The sequence below is a fragment of the Electrophorus electricus genome, chromosome 10 (genome assembly GCF_013358815.1).
Source record: "Electrophorus electricus isolate fEleEle1 chromosome 10, fEleEle1.pri, whole genome shotgun sequence".
Taxonomy (NCBI): domain Eukaryota; kingdom Metazoa; phylum Chordata; class Actinopteri; order Gymnotiformes; family Gymnotidae; genus Electrophorus; species Electrophorus electricus.
This window is the reverse complement of record NC_049544.1, coordinates 16,348,180-16,366,841: the sequence shown is the minus strand read 5'-3', so window position 1 is coordinate 16,366,841 and position 18,662 is coordinate 16,348,180. Positions and strand designations below refer to the sequence as shown.

At 47.6% G+C, this 18,662-nt stretch overlaps 1 protein-coding gene across 2 annotated transcripts in view; it reads left to right on the top strand.

Annotated features, from left to right (window-relative positions):
• The window catches only part of nrp1a (neuropilin 1a), a 56,512-nt gene that overhangs the window by 23,988 nt on the left and 13,862 nt on the right, over positions 1-18,662 (top strand). For both annotated transcript variants that reach the window (XM_035530559.1, XM_035530557.1), the window contains exons 4-7: positions 1,560-1,787; positions 4,388-4,543; positions 7,163-7,329; positions 15,986-16,141. In XM_035530559.1, coding sequence (XP_035386452.1) covers positions 1,560-1,787; positions 4,388-4,543; positions 7,163-7,329; positions 15,986-16,141 — 707 coding nt within the window. The remainder of the gene's footprint in view (positions 1-1,559; positions 1,788-4,387; positions 4,544-7,162; positions 7,330-15,985; positions 16,142-18,662) is intronic.

Below are 18,662 nucleotides of genomic sequence, written 5' to 3'. Positions count from 1 at the left end.
TTGACTGAACTATATATACTCACATACACAACAGGAGAGGCAGTAAGATTTTTTTGCCCATCCTAGGATTATGCTCCTTTGGACTGAGGTCAGTGTTGTCATTCCTGAGATCTTTTGGGACAGGTCAACTTACAGGTCAAGTGCCCAAGCGCCCCTGTATCTAATGGGGCGAACCTGGTGTTAACCTTCCACAATCTCTCCGTTTCCTCTTTCCGGCCCTGGTATTTATCCAACTTCTCGTATTCCTTCCTTCCCAAGTTTCCATTACTTGGGAATGCCACATCTATTAAGCGCTGCTGTTTTCCGCGTGTCGTTCGCCACGGCTCTGTCCGGTCGGCCTGCGTTTATTCGCTTGTCTGTCTGTGTCTGATCCCAGCCACATGGTTGTGTCTCCCGGTGTATAATGTTTCTGATTTCCTCCTGAACCTCGGGTCCTGTTTGGCGTTATACACTGATGCTTCCGTCCAGTCGTTTTCCAGCGCTTGTTCTGGAGCCATCGCAATACGTGCCTCTGCGCTTTAGTCGGCCTTCTCCAGCCTATTTCCACAGAGCGCATCCACCGGGGTCAGGCAGACGCGCCCACGCAAAATTGCAAGATTGCAGCGAACTGCGCACCGTGCAGCACCGATTGTCTAAGTGGCCATGCAAGCGGAGTGCCTTCCGGACCGCAGCCCGGTCCTGGAGCTCCTCCAGTCTTGATAAGAAGCGGCGTGCTGCTGTGTCGCAACACCCTGGCAGTAGCAGTAATGCTGGCTGTGCATTGCACCACACAGACGCTGTCAGCTCTGACTTGGCACGCGATGAGTGCCTGTTTCTGGGTGCGTGTTGGGAGCCATAAGTTTTGTCACCATATACCGTGTTAATCTGGCAGCCATGATGGAAAACCGTGCCGACATGCTGTATTTGAGAACTTAAGTGGCACCCTGCTCCAGCGGAAAGCCGGGGCTCTAGGGGTGTTTGAGGAAATGTTTTGACTTGCTGTTATAAAAGTGTGCAAGCGTATGTGTGTATACTAGGCTTTAATTTTCTCCTCTCAATATGTTAGACAGGCTTGTAATGGGGGGGGGGGGTTTGGAACACGATCCGACCACCATGTTTACTTAAGAGCTCCCAGAGTCCAGGGACTGCTGATTGAAGCTCGATCTGTATACACACGCACACAAACACACACACACACACACACGCACACATACACTGCACCCAGACATTGTTACAGAGTTTAAAAGCTTGCTATATGTGAACGATTGTTTCCGTCTTTTAAAAAACGATTCTGTTTTGCTGTAATTGAGATTTTTCCTTTAACATGTCCCCTAAGGATTTAGAAGTCCAGTCTCTTATGAGCAAATAAACTGCGCTCCAGACTGTCCGCACAGCCAGGGAGATCAGCAGAGTGCCGTGCCCGGGCGTGGGGCTTCAGGGTGGGCCTGCGCACCGCAAACACAGCCATCGCGAAGCGAAACAATATGAACCACCACGTCTCTCCTCCACCTCCCCACCACTGCCTCTGTGTTGTTTTCAGAGCACAACACTAAAAGGTTTCTCTGCTTCTCCCCTCCCAGGTCCTGAATGCTCGAGGAACTTCACCTCGAAGGGTGGGGTTATCAAATCCCCTGGCTTCCCCGAGAAGTACCCCAACAACCTGGACTGCACATTCATGGTCTTCGCTCCAAAGATGTCCGAGATCGTGCTGGAATTCGAGAGCTTCGAGTTGGAGCCCGACACGCAGCCTAGCGCTGGGGTCTTCTGCCGGTACGACCGCCTGGAGATCTGGGACGGCTTCCCTGGAGGTACGCCGGCCGCGGACTCAGTGTGAATGTTTAAAGGTTGAATTTGCAAATCTTATTATTGGCCGGACAGGCGCGGAGTAGAAACACAACATCTGTTAAAACAGCTTTTGCGTTATCTGAAAGCCGTTTGATTCCAGAAAAAGCGTTATGAGTGATGGGAACGCAGCTGGCCTAACTCACACATACACACACACACACATACACACACATACTAACACACACACACACACACACACACAATGGCTGCCATTTTGACCTAGTTGTTAGCCCTGCCCATAACAGAGTGTCTCTGTCATATAACACAGTGCATTTTGGGCTGGAACATGCATACACAATGGAGATATTGTACTACATATCTTTCTGTCTCTCACTCTTTCTGTCTCACTCTCTCTTTCTCACTCTCTCTCTCTGTCTCTCTCTTCTTATTCGGCTAGAGGTCAGGGAGGGGAGCTTGTCCTTGTGGATATGCATATTTATCAGAGTGGGTAGATGCTATCACTTCCTAACAATGCAGTGTGATTGATCTCTGGGGAGAATGGAAGGAAACTCTGCTTTGCAATGGAAAGCAAAACAAACCCCCTCCAAATCAGAGAGACGCAGATTATGCCTCACATACCAACACTACGCACACACACTTACATACACACACACACACACACACACACACACACACACACAATGACCTATATTTAACTATCTGTATATCAGTTTTTCCTGGCCATACACACTTACAGGTCCTGGAACAGTTCTTTTTCTCTGCAACTCTTTCACTTTTTTGCCTGTAATGGAAGCATGGCTGTGTCTGGTTGAGTGCACAGGGCATTGCCCACAGAGTTCAGTTCAAAGGGCTTCCTTTTAAGGACTTGCTTTCTGGATTTTCTGGGCCCCAACGTTTACAGGGTGACTCATAAGAGTCAGCTCCTAACAACCTCTCAGACAGTCACAGATCCGGAGGGGTGTTCTTATCCTGTGTCTCCTGTCTGTGAAAGCTCCGACAAGGGCAGAACATACCGGCTGGCTTTCAGGAAGACTGCAAAGACCTGAAAGCTTTTCTCCAGATTTCACTTTATTATCGCCCGTTATTTTCGGAGGTGGAGAAGCACAGAGGAAGCACACCGCACCCGCGGCCAGACGCAGGTCTAACTCCGTCTGGCAAATCCCAGCACAAGCGTGGTTAACGAAGCAGCACGTGGCGAACGGTATTAGCACTCGAGTCGAAATGGAAGCAGAGAGCTCTCACCGTGGCGCGTGAGGCTGAGGGTCATCCGCTGAAGCAAGCGAAGTAGAAAAATGACACCAAGGGGTCACGCCAGCCGCGTTCCGCCATGCGCGAAGGAGAGAGATGGAAAGCAAGGTCTTAAAAGTGAGGCCAGATCTCTGGGGTTTAGCTGCTCCTTGTCTCCCCGACTTGGGCGCGAGCCGCATTACCTGCAGAGCCGTGCCGATCGATAGTGCATTAGCGCTGGAAGGCAGGGGGCTCCGGAGGGAGGGGCCGACCCGCTCTCGAAGCCGGTCGCACGGGGCAGAGCCCGGGATGCTCGCCTGACCTCCTCGGTCCTGGAGATCTACGATGGTGAATGCTGGGCTCAGTGAGAGGCTGTTTAAAATGTCACTGCAAATGTTAAGTCATGCGCATCGCATGGTTTTTGGCTTCAGCCTGCACTCACCATTCAGACACACACACACACACACACACACACACACACACACACACACCTGACAGGCCTCTTTTAACTTGTAGTGGAGTCTGTGAGCAGCATGTGCTCATCAAGGGAAGATCCTGTCACCTGCTTCAGAGCACAGGTGCAGATTAGAGTCAGACGGCAAAACAAGGACAGACATATAGCAGACGGAGAAAACCCAGCCAGCCCGAGCTTTCTGATTAGATTCTTTTTTGGACAGTTCCCCTGTATCTCTTGTTGTGCCTCTGCTTAAATCTTCATTCACGTTCCTTTTCACTGCTTGTTTCCCAACCACCCGAGCCCCTTCATCTCGAGTGAGACGAGCTCCTTGACATTGCTCCGGGGAACGCGTCTCTGGCCCTTTGTTTACTGCCGAGCTTCTGTCTGCTGCCTCCCACTTTTCCTGCCTCCTCGCCTCGCGCCTTCTCCGCCTGCTCTCGTTTCCATGGGAAACGGCCAGTGCCGAGTCGCCAGGCTGTGCCCGGCACCTCCCACGGTCCCAGCCCTAACCAAGAGCGTAGGAATTGACCAGGGTAGATGTATCGGCGCAGCGACTTGTCCTCCATCTCTACTTTGGCACGGCGGGGACACTGGGAATGTGGACGGCTTTGCGGAACGCTGGACGGCTTCCCTGCCCCCCTGGACAGCCATGTCCTTTTACGGGGGCAAAACCTGGCTGCCATGGCTGAGATTCCCGCAGGGGAGGTTAATTTGTAGTTATTCTGTTCTCACACTGTTATTTCAAAGTGCTTATTAGCCTCAGACTCTACATTTTTCACTTATTGTCAGGTGCAGTTTGGGATTATGTGTTCAAAATAGACTTGAAACTTACAAATAAAAGCTACTAAATACCACCTACTTTGTCTGTTTCTCTCTCTCTCTCTCTCTCTCTCTCTCTCTCTCTCTCTTTCTCTGTAGTGGGGCCGTACATTGGCCGATACTGTGGGCAGAACACTCCTGGAAGAATCATCTCCTACACTGGTATCTTGGCCTTGACAATCAATACAGACAGTGCTATTGCTAAAGAGGGCTTCTCTGCTACCTTCTCCATACTGGAGAAGACCGTTCCCGAAGGTGAGTCCCCACATGGCACATAACACTACCCAGGGATTTTTCAGCTCTGGTTGTGCTAATATTACCCATTCTTAAAGTGATTCTGTCTTCGGAACAAACGATGCCTAAATCAAGACTTAGGCGTATGGAAGAAGAGAGCACTGATAGTTACTTCTGATCGAGTTACTGAAATCCCCCAGCAAAAAGCTCACTGCTGAAATAACACACGTGTTTAAGCACCTTCTGTGTTCTTTTGAGTTAAGCTGGAATTTTATAAACACTGTGGGTGTGAATATAACCCTGGAGCTTTTGCAGTGTACCAACAACACACACAGAAGAAAAATGCACATATGTACGTCATGCAAATACATGACCTATACTGTCTTGTGCATTCCTGCACACAACAAAATATCTCTGTATGCAGCAAAATATATCAGAAATAAGTGGGTTTTACACACACACACACACACACACACACACAAACACAAGCACATGCACACGCACAGACATGTACACATAAAGTTGTAACATGAGGCATCGTGAGAAGTTAACATGTCCTTCTCAGCTGCAACCCTCTTTCGTTAAGTGAATGTGTTAGGAGTTATGGCCCATCTTCTCTGATTTACGAAGATACAGACACACACACACTTGCACACATATTCCCCCACAGCTCAGGGTCCCTTTTTTTAAAACCCTGTCACCAGGGGGATCACCTCCTCACCCCAATTTGAAAAGCATTCCGATTAAATATTTCATTTCATTGATGAGCATGCCACCAACACATACCCGCCACCAACACGGCACCCTCATAAATCAGACAGCCTCTCTCCCTCTCTCTCTCTCTCTCTCTCCCTCTCCCTCTATGTTTTCCTATTTCCCTCTCTTTCTCTCTCCTCTCCCTCATTCCCTGCTCGGGTAAACACGTTCATTTGGGAGCGTTACACGTTGAGTCTGGGAACCTTGGGTCATTAGTTATCCGATGGCTGTGCTACCCTATCAGTGTCCCCAGGGCATGACACAAGACTTTGCTACTACCCAATGAATTTTTTTTCCATGTTCCCATGAGATGGAATGAAAAGCTTTTTTTTTACTGTGTGCCATTATATTTATGATACACAACAAAAGAAAGTAGGGTGATGTTATTGAGTCCCCCCCCCCCCTCCACACACACACACATGTGAAAGTGGATTTAAAGAGCAGTTCAGTCTAAACTGCTGGTCTTCCATCTTTGTTGGTGGAGCTCTTGCTGGAGAACAGGTCTGGCGTCTCCTCGGCCGGAACTGTGAGGGGCAGACGCAGGATATCAATTATTTATCACCCCCGCATACCTCCCGCTCACCTCTGCGTCGGGCCGTTGGGCTGCAGGCGAGGCGGCCACACTCGGGGGAGAGGGTGGTCTCGCTTTAAATATTCATTCCCCACACAAGAGGCCCCAAAACTTTGCAGGTTTATCGGCTGTGTTTACTCTGCTTAAATGTGTCAGTATTTATTCCAAAAGAGCGAATGAGGAGGGTGAAGTTGAGACAAAGCTAGACAAGATGATTAATGTGGAAAGAACACAGGAAAGAACACAGGGAGAGAGGGGGGGGGGGAGTAGGAAACAGTTCAAAGGAAATCTAAAGAATGAGACTGTGTTGGGCAAGTTTTTTTTTTTTCCCATAATATCAGAGGAGATTTCATGACAGTGAAGAAGAAAGAGAGAGACAGAGTTGGTAAGCTGTGTGTGTGTGTGCGTGAAGAATCAGAGACACTGCTGCAAATGCAGTTAGCAGTTAGCACAGATGCTCTCTCCATCTGTTACAAGTGCCCAGAGCACCATCTCTAGGCTACAGTGTGTGTGTTTTTATGTGTGTGTGTGTGTGTGTGATTGTATGCCTGTACATTGTGAATGCTGGTTAGTTATTCATCTGCCGTGTAAGTGAGAGTGTGTGTTATCCCATCCTGCGTTCTTTTCTGTCTGTGCACTAGGTATGTGTGTGTGCACGAGTGTGTGTGCATCTGCTATGTTAATAAGTAATCTCACTCATATGTATGTCAGTGACCACGTGTGTATGTGTGTGTATGTGTTTATGTTTACTGACCCCAGGGCAGTAAATTAGCTCATCTCCCAGGTCATGTCTCTGGGCCGTCTGGACCGTCACCTCTAGGGATCAGGGCCTGAACTCTGACTGACCTCTCTGTCCCCAGCGCATCAAGCCAGCATGCCTCTGGCTGTCTGGCCCACAGCCACACAAGCAGTCTTACAAACCCCCTAGCGTGATATACGCTCCACGCCTGCCCCTTCGGTTCAGTCTAGGAAACAGGCTTAACGCGTGCCAGATCAACAAAGCACCAACATGGAAATTTTCATCAGTGGGATGCAAACTCCATGCACATTTTCCACAACTCCCATCCCCACTGACGTTAAGTGCTTAAGCTGGATATGTCATGAATAAAAGTTTATGTTTTAATATAGTACTCTTCCAAAGTGCTTCCATTAAATCCAGCTTTCCCTGTGGAGAGAAAGATGAAGCGAGCTGATGTGTTATTCTGCTCATGAGGGAGGGTGAGGGGTATAGTCGGAACTAGGAGGTGATGTGTGTTTTCTTTGGACCTTGTCTCCGATTGATCTTTCCTTCTCTCTCCCTCTGTTTCACACAGACTTTGACTGCATGGAGCCTTTGGGTATAGAGTCTGGAGAAATCCATTCAGACCAAATCACAGCCTCGTCCCAGTACAATCCAAGCTGGTCACCCGAACGGTCTAGACTCAACAACTTTGAAAATGGCTGGACCCCTGCAGAAGACACCACCAAGGAGTGGATTCAGGTACTGCGGCATGCCCGAGCTTAAAAACACTCCCAGAGAGAGAATACGCTGCCTTGGAATTTGAATTAGAAAACTGAATGGATTTATCCTTGGCAAAATAAAATCCGTGCCACAAAATTTGTCAAGGTCTTTCTACGGGTGCAGAACTTCTGCACCCTGGCAGAATAGCTTTTCATCAGGGTTTTTTCAGTATATAGAGGACTATGAGGCTTTTGTCCAAGATAAACGCGATCGCGCGGTGTTCCTGATGCTTTTGGCACGGCTGTGTCAATCCTCATTCGACGGCTGCCTCTTCGAAGGCAACCAGCAGGCTGTTGTGCAAAAGCAATACAAGTGCAGACTAGACTGCAAGTTGTTCCACGAGCCCCCAGAACGTGATGAATCGGTGTAGACTGCATGAAGATCCTGCGGCGGTGTGATCCTTTGACTACGGCAACGGCCTGCACGCCAGACACGCCACCTCACGCCTCCTCCCTTCTGGATTCGTTATGCTTTTGAACAGGAAACCACGGAACAGAACGTTGGGGCGTATATTTTATTCTATGGAGAGAAATGTCTCGCAAAGATTTTTTTTTTCCTCAAAAATGACATGCATGTTTGAGTCTTACAGTAAGACAGAGCTTGTGGGCATTGTCAAAACTCAGACCTACACTTATTTATTTTACAATCTTTACTTTGCTGTTCTGCACTAAACAGAGCCCCCCACCCTCCCCCACAGCAGACTCACGCCAAAAAAAAAGTTTCTCAGGGAGGTCCATAAAGGAGCATTTCCTTACTGCTATCAAAATACTATCCTGGAGGCCCCATGCTCTAACTGGCAGACTAATTGAATCACTAGAAGCAGGGAAGGGGAACCATGGAGTTTCAGACTGCGTTTGACAGGGGAAGAGGCACGCACCTACTCTCTAGCACTTCCTGTGAGGCCTTGCGCTGTTTAAAGAGGTTCTGAGTGCTTCCAGTGGCTGTTCAGTAGAGGCCTCCATGTTGAAAAGGGGGAATTCCTTTATGCTCTAAAGAGAGACAGAGTGAGAGAGAGGCAGAGTGAAGAAGAGCAAGAGACAGTAGGAGAGACAGACAGAGCCCCTGGACACAGTGTGGAGGCCAGACAAGAGGAGGTCTGTGTCCGATCCCCCTCTGCCTCCTTATGTCTGCCTCTTTTCTCTGCCTTCACTCTATCTGTCCATCTCCCTTGCTCCGCTCCCTATTTAAAAAGTCTTTGCCTTGAAAGACTCCTCGGCCTTGTGGTTTATTGGATCCTCTCAATACAGCATTGATCGGGCTACACTCTTCTGAGAGTCCCGAACAGCAATCGATAATCAGCCCTGCTCATTTTACAGCTGAAGTGCCTTTATATCAGTGTGGCTACAGCCTGTGTCTATGGCTGCCTCGGATGGTTATGTTAAAACTAGACCCCTGGAGCTCGAGCCACCGGAGTGTATCCAGCTCCAGAGGAGACTTAACACAGCAAACAATTTACTCTCCGCTTTGGCTGTAAATGAGTTTCTTTAATGGATAGCAGTGGGAGAAATACAGAGAAAAATTGCTGTGTCTTCCATTCAGCATGGTGGTTCTGCACCGCCTCACAATTGCCACTTCATATTTTCTGTAGCATGATTAAGCAGCGCTCTCTGCCTGCTGAACTTGTTTAGTCATTTCAGATTTTAATGAAATCCTAAATGAACGGTCTCCCATGGAGTGTGAGAGTTTTGTAGCTGTTTGGACTCCTCTGAAGAGTATTGATTAGAGAGGGTGCCTTTTTTTTTTTTTTGGCAGATAAATTTCAACCGAATCAAACATATTCTGTTTCAACCCAGATCTGCAGTACCCATGTAATTCCCTCTTGACCAATCAGATGTCAAAGTTGAGCCCAGCACATCTGTTTCCAAGGGAACAAAGCTGGAGTCCTGCTGTGGATGGAGTGAGGATGAGTGATTTATAATTTAAAGAAGTCTCTCTTTCTTTCTTTCTCTCTCTCTCTCTCTCTCTCTCTCTCTCTCTCTCTCTCTCTCTCTCTCTCTCTCTCTCTCTCTCTCTCTCTCTCAACCTGCACTTGTAGAGCAGTTTAATTATAACAGGCATTATTATAACGAGCAGAATTCTTCATTACGTTTTCATTAAGCTCGTCGGTGAGCCGCGCCTGCAATCTCTCTCCCTCTAAAGGCGTGGCCTGCTCTGCATGTCCCTGCATGCCCCGTTCCCTCAACCATGCGTTATTTATTTCATTAACTCTCCCCAGCACAGTATGAAACAGATGCCTATATTATTCATTGCAGCCATCTTTTATTTCTCAAGCCCATATCCTTTGCTGTTTATTCCTTGTTTTGTGTTTGTTTTGTGTCTTGTGGCCCGCAGTTTTGCCATAAATGTTTTGGGTTTTTTTTGCCAGAATGTTCAGAGTGTGTCCTAAAATTCATTCCATGTTTAGAGGGCCTGCTTTTGAGCTTCTGCTCAAGCTTGTATGGAAAGTAATTCATCTTTATATCATGCGGAAATTAACAGAAAGCTATCCGATAGGTCTTCTGCTTTGTGAGAGACGGGAGAAGCAGGGAGAATGGTCCTGGAGATCTTTGCCAGGTCCAGCACTGAAAGTGGAGACACCAGGGCGTTTAGGAGAGCAGGCTATTCCCAGGCTGCCATTGAATCCCCCCCCCCCCCCCCCCCCCCCACCAAAGGCACTAACCATCGTTCAGTTGTAAGTTTTCTGAAATGCGGCGTGCCCGAAACACGGTCTTCAGGCAGCCTCCACACAGCTCCTTCATCCCCAACAGCCATTCTCACGGAGTGTGATCAGCCTGGCTTCATTCAGAAGGCCTCGACTAAGCGTGGCAGGCTGAACAGACACCTGCATCTCTACAACACATTGGGATTCTTGGAGAGAATCCCAGAAGTAGAGGGCCCCACAGGGATTCTCCGGGAAAGAGGAACACCTGTCCCCTGGGGTGGAGCGTGAGGAGGAATTGTTTCTGGTCAGCCGGTAAAGTGATGTGGCAGGGAAGAAGGTCCTGAGTGTCAGTGCAAAAGCAGTCTGCGATCTTAAATCAAATCACTTGCACTGACAGTGAGCACTGATCAAAGCACGAGCATTAATAATGCATATCTATCTGGGAAAAAGTCAACTGTCGATACTTAAAAGCCTCTCTGGTGCCTTCCTCATAATGGTAGGATGCAAGTCTCCCACTGCGAATTTCATGTTTTGTTTTATTAATCACTACCATAGACCCATCCCTGTCCGCAGCGCCGTAATTGCATGCATGAGACGGCCTTCTGCGGTGCAGTTCGTTTACGTAGTCACTGCTTCTTCCTGCCCTGATGCTCACATAAACGGTCTGATCAGGATGAAAATCAAAGAGTCCTCCATAAGCGTTGTCGCCTTTGTCCGGTTCTCAGAAACGAGTCGGACGAGAGGGCACGGCTTTCAAAGTAATAAGGGGCCATGTTTTGATATGGGGCTCTCCCACTGACCGGCAGTAGACTGCTGACCGGGGGCCTTGTGTCACCGGTGTCGGCAGGAAACAGTCGCGGCCTGATTAATGGAGCTGAGGAGAGAACGTGCCAGGCCCAGAGATGGAAACGATGACTGAGTGACCCCTCCACCCAGCCATTATACCATCGTCTCGAGCCCCGCACTCACTCTGCTTAAAAAAACAGCCACTGAAACGGGCACTAATTACAGACTTCCCTAGACGAAAACATTCCTCGCAGTCCACCGAGCGTTCTTTTATCCTGAAATGGCCGTAGAGAGGAAAGCGAGAGGGGCCGCAGAGTCAGCCGCTGAATCGCCCCGTCTTGTTTTTCTTTGCCCATCGTCCAAATGCGCTTTCAATTAGCCGCAACTCAACTGGACATGGCTGCGTCCGTCCGCCATTGTTTTGGCTAGCTCTGTAACTCTTCAATTAAGGCATTAGCTGCTTCTATTTCGGGACAGGAGCTGTCCTTCAGCCAGCTGGTGAATAATTAGACAGTGTGCCTGTAATTAACATGAGAGTCTCCGGTGATGAAGCCTGTGGAGCCGGTGGCAGCCTTGGCCACCCTGCTACCACCAAACCTGTGCTACGTTCTCTTAAAGGGGTGCACCTTGCTGCGATTAACGCACGTAGAAATTCTGGGTTTTTTGTTTATTTTTAATACGCAAAACTTTATTTGCGCCCCCCACCTTTGTGCGTGCGCGTGTGGGAGTCATGTGTGCAGTAGCTTAGCTTACGACGGGAGAAACCAGTGAGAGAATTCTCACTGAGTCCGCTCCTTACCTGACCAGGGTCTCCAGGCAGTCATTGTGTGGAGCCTGGCTACTGGTGCAGACAGTACGCCGGCCCTAACCACACAATAGCATTCTCTAAGCCAAGGCCAAAAGACATGGCCCAACAGCTCGATACTGCTCAGTCTGTATATCATCAGATCGAGTGAGTGATAAATCGCCAAAGCTCCGTGAAGTAGGTGTTGCCCACTGAACCTAAATGCTCTGCAAATTAAACTCCAAGCTCTTTCGGTTTTTTTTTTTAATCATTATTAGTTTTCATTCCGATTCCACAGACGCACCATCCGTGCGTATATCCTCCGCCCTATTAGCCAGGTTCAGATCGTTGCTCACTGTCTTAGGAATAGATGATCACCTCTCAGGAGAACGTGCATAATTTAATGCCTGCAAAAAAAAAAAAAAAAAAAAAAAAAAAGGAGAGAGAGAGAGAGAGAGAGAGAGAGAGAGAGAGAGAGAGAGAGAGAGAGAGACATGATGGGGCTAAAAATAACAGGGGCTAATTCCAGCAGGTGAATGCTGTGATGGATCAGAGGAGCCCACAGGTCTCGCAGTGCGCGCTAATACAATTTTCATGAAAATGCGAATTAATTTTACCTGTATTTAATGGAATTTTAGAGAGACCCTTTGTGGCACCTTGGCACTGGTGGACAACGGTGAAGAAGGAGAGGCGTGGCGGGGTGGACGGCGAAGGCTTTGGTCAATCGTAGCCAGCTCAGACGTCTAGTTTGCCCTTGGCAGATGGTATTTGAATCTGAGACACATGAGACAATCTGTGATTTTAACATTCAGCTTGGTGGTGTAATTTATTCCCCTCTGTCTACCGTGTTGATGAAGAGATGTAAGTAAGGGAACTGAAATGAACAGAAGAACAGGCGTTAACAAATATACTCAGCCCCCGTATTCACATGAGAGAAGATGCGCAGTTTTCTTCTACAGAGCGGCAAACAGAGGAAAAAGCATTTTAAAAAATTCTATTGAGTTGAACAACCTCAAACAGAGACTCTGAAAGATCTTTTGAAGAAGCCCAGCCCTCTGAATTCCGCTAAACTTTATCACCCTAGCGCACTCTGCCAGATGGCACACAGCAGTTATAGTCCTGCCTCCCTGGCCAGTGTCAAGCACCTGCAGTACGGAATGTAAGAAGTGTGCGGCGAGGTGATGGAGACATTTGAACAATTGTGAGGCAGAGTTAAGGGAGGGTTGCAGCATATTCATGCTATTCTTAGCCACCAGAGTAGTCTTATCAAAAGCACACACACACATACACTCACTGCCGGTTGCACACCCCCGATGTGGTGGAACACACACATTCCCTGTGAATCTAATTGCACAACAGGCTTAACTGGCAGCCTGCAAAGCCAAAGGAGTCTAATTCTGCTGCCGCTGTTCTGCTCTTATTTGGCAGCCTAATGCCTGTAGACTCCGTTCCCTTCACGGAGAGGCAGGCTCAACCTTTAAAGTCCGATCCCGTGCCAGAGTCCAAACTGCTGATCCCAGATGAGGGCCCATACCATATCAACCATCTCGGTCTAAACGCCCAACACTGACTGAGCTTTGTATGGCCTACTTTAGTTTGCTTTTGGGAATTTCCTGCTGCAAGTCTTTTATGTGGTCTGCAGCTAAGACAACGGACCTCAGATAACTCTCCCAGCTGTCTAATTGCGTTAATTAAGAAGTGAAGAGGTACAAATAGATCGAGCCACACTTGCAGTGAGAAGCTGACACAAAGACCCCGAGGGTAAGATCTCATTCTTCATTCCCAGGAGATGGTTGGTGCTTGCCTGTGGCGACGGCCTGCGTCACATGGCTGATAAATGACAGACAAATGAAAAGCCTTTTCTTCCCATTTTTCCATGTGAAAGTTCTGGAAACTCCATAAACCATATATGAAGCCAAGGACACTTTTGGAGCTCCCCCCATAAAGGGCCTATGAGCTGGTTTGTTGTTATTTTTAATTGAGTTGGACTGTGTTGACCTGAGTTAAATGCACGACCCATCATGGAAAAGGGTATGTGACTTACCGACGTATAAATGACTTATACGGGAATTGCGTTGACACGTTTGTCTGATGATTGGCATTTCGCCAGTCCCTCCCTTACATAATCCCCTCGAATCTGAACATGGAATAGTGGAGAGGAGAAAACAGACATCTCTATGCTGCATCAGCACAGCTAGACAATGTGTAACCCTCAAGGGGCATTAACATTGAACCCGACACACTTTTTCAGGTTCTAACAATGGTTAGAACTTGCAACAGGTTTGACTCACACCCATAAACTCACTGGCGCACACACTTTCACAGATGACTAATGTTTTTTTCTCATCAGCAGTCTGGAACGTTTGACCTGAGGTTTTCCAGGCTACAGCTGAGCGTGCATGTCCGCAGATAAAGAACTACCACCGTTACGAATGCTCGCGGTGCTCCGCAGAACAGTCTCGGCCAGTGAAATACACAGTGCAGGGCTTGTCCTTTTAAGGTACTGCAGTAGTCTTTTCAGAAAGGTGGTGGGGCTGTGGGTTATTTTGTTTGTTTTGTGCTGAGTCACACTGGCGTATCTATCATCTGAGGGAGTCCCATGTTAGTAGTTAGGGCTTTTCCCCTGTGCTGATGTTGCTATAGTAACAATGACACATTACAACGGCAACTTGCAGCCCTGTTGAAATTTATATTGTAGAGATTCTTTGAGTAGGTATATTAAATCGCTGCAGTACATCTGAGATATTGATGTATTGTTTAAGTATCACTTCAATCATTCCGAACTAACATCACCAGTAGTAAAGAGTTTAATTAATATACTGCATTTATTGCAGAATATTGTACCCGATGATGTACTTGGTCTGATTCTGAGTATCTGGTATGATTCTTTATCTTTTCTATCATTTCTTTTATTTTTAGATCTTTTCTCTTCTCCAACCAATACCTATTTATTCCCTTGTCTGTGTTCTCCCCCGAATATTAGTGTTTGGATTTGGAATGGGTTTGTTCAGCTCAGATTTGCGTTTGTTCTTTCCATGTCTTCATTCTTTACCTGTCCTCTGCTCTACCCAGCCTGCCCCAAAGGCTTTTAAGCCATGCATATTTTAAGGAGCCCTGAACAGAGAGCCAAAGACAGTGTTCGGTCACAAGTGTTTTTTTTAAATTGCAGAGTTTCTGCCGAAATAAACAAAAGACAAAAAGAACTCTGCACATTATAGGTCTCGGTTTCAATGGGAGGAGACTACTGCCCTTTCAAAGTCAAGATGTCCGCACATGACATTTCCAAAAGAGCTTGTGTGGGCTAACGGAGTGGTCACTTTCCAGCTGATGGAGGTGATGGCACCGTCTTCTCCTGCGTTTGATGGGAACGAAGAACCAGCTCCTTAGCACGCGCAGGGCTGAGCTAACCGTGGGGGAATCCATCAGTTACTTGGCTCTGGCCGAAGGCTCCTTTCCCGATCTCCTTCACGGTATTCCACGTTAGTGTCACCAAGTAGAGAAGGCTACCATTTAAAACCCCAGTGTGACTCTAGGTGTTCTACTGATTCTGCACATCCTGCTTTGTTCCCCTGCAGCCAAAACACATACACACACATACATACATATACAACACCGTTCCCGAGAGCACAACGTGCAAAATGAATCCAGAGCGCAAGCATGGCTGAATAAGCAGTGGTAGGAATGGCTGTATCAGACACGGCAGGGGAGAGTTACCATCTATTATACCCATGAGTTATATATGGATATGGGATGTACACACACACACACACACACACACACACACACATATATATACAGCAAGGCAGTCCTAGTTTACAGGCTTGCTCTAGGTTGGTTTATCTTGGATTTGAGCAAGGCAAACTGCACAGTCTGCAAATCTAGGAATCTGCTTGCTATAGAAGACATACACACACACACACACACACACACACACACACACACACACACACACGCACTCACACATCCCCTGCCAGTAACCTCAAGCGTCCCTCTCCTTTGGACTCTTTTGCCTGCTAGCTCTCGGTAATGACAGCAGAGCTCATGATTCCTTTATGAAGCATTCATTTTTTAATACTGCACACATCTGAAAATCTCTCCTGTTTCCTGCATTTTTCCTTCCTACTTCTCCAGCCACGTAGACAGTGCAGCACCATATCTCCATTTATCCAGTAAGTTCCGGTGTCACAGGAAATTAAATCGTCACAACCGCCATCCTTTATTAAATTGAGATTCATGAAATCAGTCGTACCTTCTACGTCCCCAGTAAGGTTATGAAAGTGGTATATGGGAAGCGTGTTTTACAGCACTGCTCGTCCGTAAGTTGCTGCGGATGATTGTGTGCGCGTGTGGCCTATGGCTGCCTGATTCCGTGCCTCGCTCTCTCTCCCCCTCACCCCATCCCCCGGTCCACCCCTCCCTCTAAGGTTGACCTGGGCTTCCTGCGCTTCGTGTCAGCCATCGGCACGCAGGGCGCCATTTCTCAGGAGACCAAGAAGAAGTACTTTGTGAAGGCGTACAAAGTGGACGTGAGCTCCAACGGCGAGGACTGGATCACGCTGAAGGAAGGCTCCAAGCAGAAGGTACGAGGCCTCTCTCTAAGCAGCCTCTCACTCGCCTACTCTCATTTCAACAGCTGACCATTACCCGTTATTCATGCCACTATTCTGCGTGTGTTTAGAAGGTTGTGTACATCAGCGTATTATCCACGCAATCAGGCAAGCAGTGTCCGTGTCAAAGCGTTGTAGCATGGGTGCTAATGCTGAGCAGACTGCCGTCTTACACTGTCGCTGTGCGCTTGTGCTGGGTCCAGCTCCGTGATATTCCCAGCCCAGGCTCGTGCCAGGATTTCAAACTCCTTCATTCCCACAGCCTGGAATGTATTTACAAGCAGCTCAGTAAAAACAGATGAAAACAACTCCAAAACAACCACAGTAGCCAGACGGATGAAGTGAGGGGGGGTGTGATGTCAACAAAAGAACAAAGAGATTAATAAACAGAGATTTGAATGGAAGGGATGAGGAGAAATGGTGAATGGGAATGTGGGAGTGAGAGTCTTTTCATAGCTTTAGTCATTCTAGTGTTAAAAGACCATCAGTTGTATGTATACGTCATCCTTTATTCTAAGTTACAAAGTTGTAAAATAGACCTTTTAAACTGATTGTTAGGTGTGTGTGTTACATATGTGTGCAAACATGCCTGCACATGTGTGTCAGAAATCTGTGTGGAAACCCCAAGGCCTAATTTTTCTATCCCATTAAAATGTCCAAAAGTCAGTGCTCTAAGATTAGGTTCTAATGTCTCTCTCTCTGTCTCTCCCTCTCACTCTGTTTGCCTGTCTCTAGCGCGGGGGCTCCCTCTCCCTCCCTCTCTCTCTCTCTCTCTCCCTCTCTCTCTCTCTCACACACACACACACACACACACACACACACACACACACACACACACACACTCTCTCTGGGTGCTCTAAAGTGCTTTTGTGAGGAAAGGAAAGGAGAGGAGAGGTGCCCATTTGCAGACCGCTGAGGTTGCAGCTCGACTCTGTGGTCGTAGCTCTGGAAAAAAAAGCCCTTTAACAGTCAGTGCGGTGGAACGGAGCATCGTCGTGACATTTAAAGAGAGTGGATGGCTTCCTGTGTTCCTCCCTGTCTCACACACGTTTGGCAGGCTGGACCCCAGGAACCCAGGTAGCACCACGTGCTGCAGAAGGGGCTAATGGAACTCGCCCCTCGCTGGCTTTCTCTGCCGAGCACTTTTCTCTGGTCATGACACACTCATCCACAGATATAGTCTCCTTAAATACATCTGCACGTACATCACCACCTTATGAAATGGTGTGAGCGATTTGAGTGTAAAAGCTGATTTCTGCCTGTAAAGCGTCCTTTAAGGCGCTATATAGGTGCTATATAAATGTGACTAATATTTATACACACACACACACACACACACACACACACACACGCGCGCACACATAGCCTGGCGCACATAGCCTGGCCAAAAAAAAAGGTCATCACCTGGATTTAACTAAGCAAATAGGTAAGATCCTCCCATTGGATAATTACTGCATGGTTGATTGGTTCAGCTGGCAACAAGTTATTTAACCCTAACTGATGCCGTGAGCAGCTTCTTATTTGTTAAAACAACTGTGTTGAAAGTCACATCCTGTGGTTGTGGAAAAGATGTTAATCTGTTTCAGAAGGGCCAAATTATTGGCATGCATCAAGCAGAGAAAACATCTAAGGAGATTGCTGAAACTACTAAAATTGGGTTAAAAACTGTTCAATGCATTATTAAAAAGTGGAAGGACAGTGGGGAAACTTCATCTTCGAGGAAGGAATGTGGTCAGAAAAAATCTTACACGTGTGGTGAAATCCAATTGTAGAAAAGCAACAGTAGAACTCAGGGGTATGTTTAATAGTGAAAGTAAGAGCATTCCCACATGCACAATACGAAGGGAACTCAAGGGATTGGGACTAAACAGCTGTGTAGCCTTAAGAAAACCACTTGTCAGTAAGGCTAACCGGCAAAAATGGCTTCAATTTGCTAGGGAGCATAAAGATTGGACTCTGGAGCAATGGAAGAAGGTCATGTGGTCTGATGAGTCCAGATTGACCCTGTTCCAGAGTGATGGGTGTATCAGGGTAAGAAGAGAGGCGGCTGAAGTGATGCACCCATCATGCCTAGTGCCTACCGTACAAGGGGGCAGTGCTATGATCTGGGGTTGCTGCAGTTGGTCAGGTCTAGGTTCAGCAAAGTTATGTGCCCAAAGAATGAGGTCAGCTGACTACCTGAATATACTGCACAACCGGGTTATTCCATGGATTCCATGGATTGTTTCTTCCCCGATGGCACGGGCATATTCCAAGATGACAATGCCAGGATTAATCGGGGTCAAATTGTGAAAGAGTGGTTCAGGGAGCAATGAGACATCATTTTCACACATGGATTGGCCACCAGACCTGAACCCCACTGAGAATCTTTGGAGAAGACTTTGTGCAGCGGTCCAAATCTCCCATCATCAATACAAGATCTTGGGGGGAAAAATGAATGCAATTCTGGACAGAAATAAATGTGACATTGCAGAAGCTTGTGGAAATTATGCCC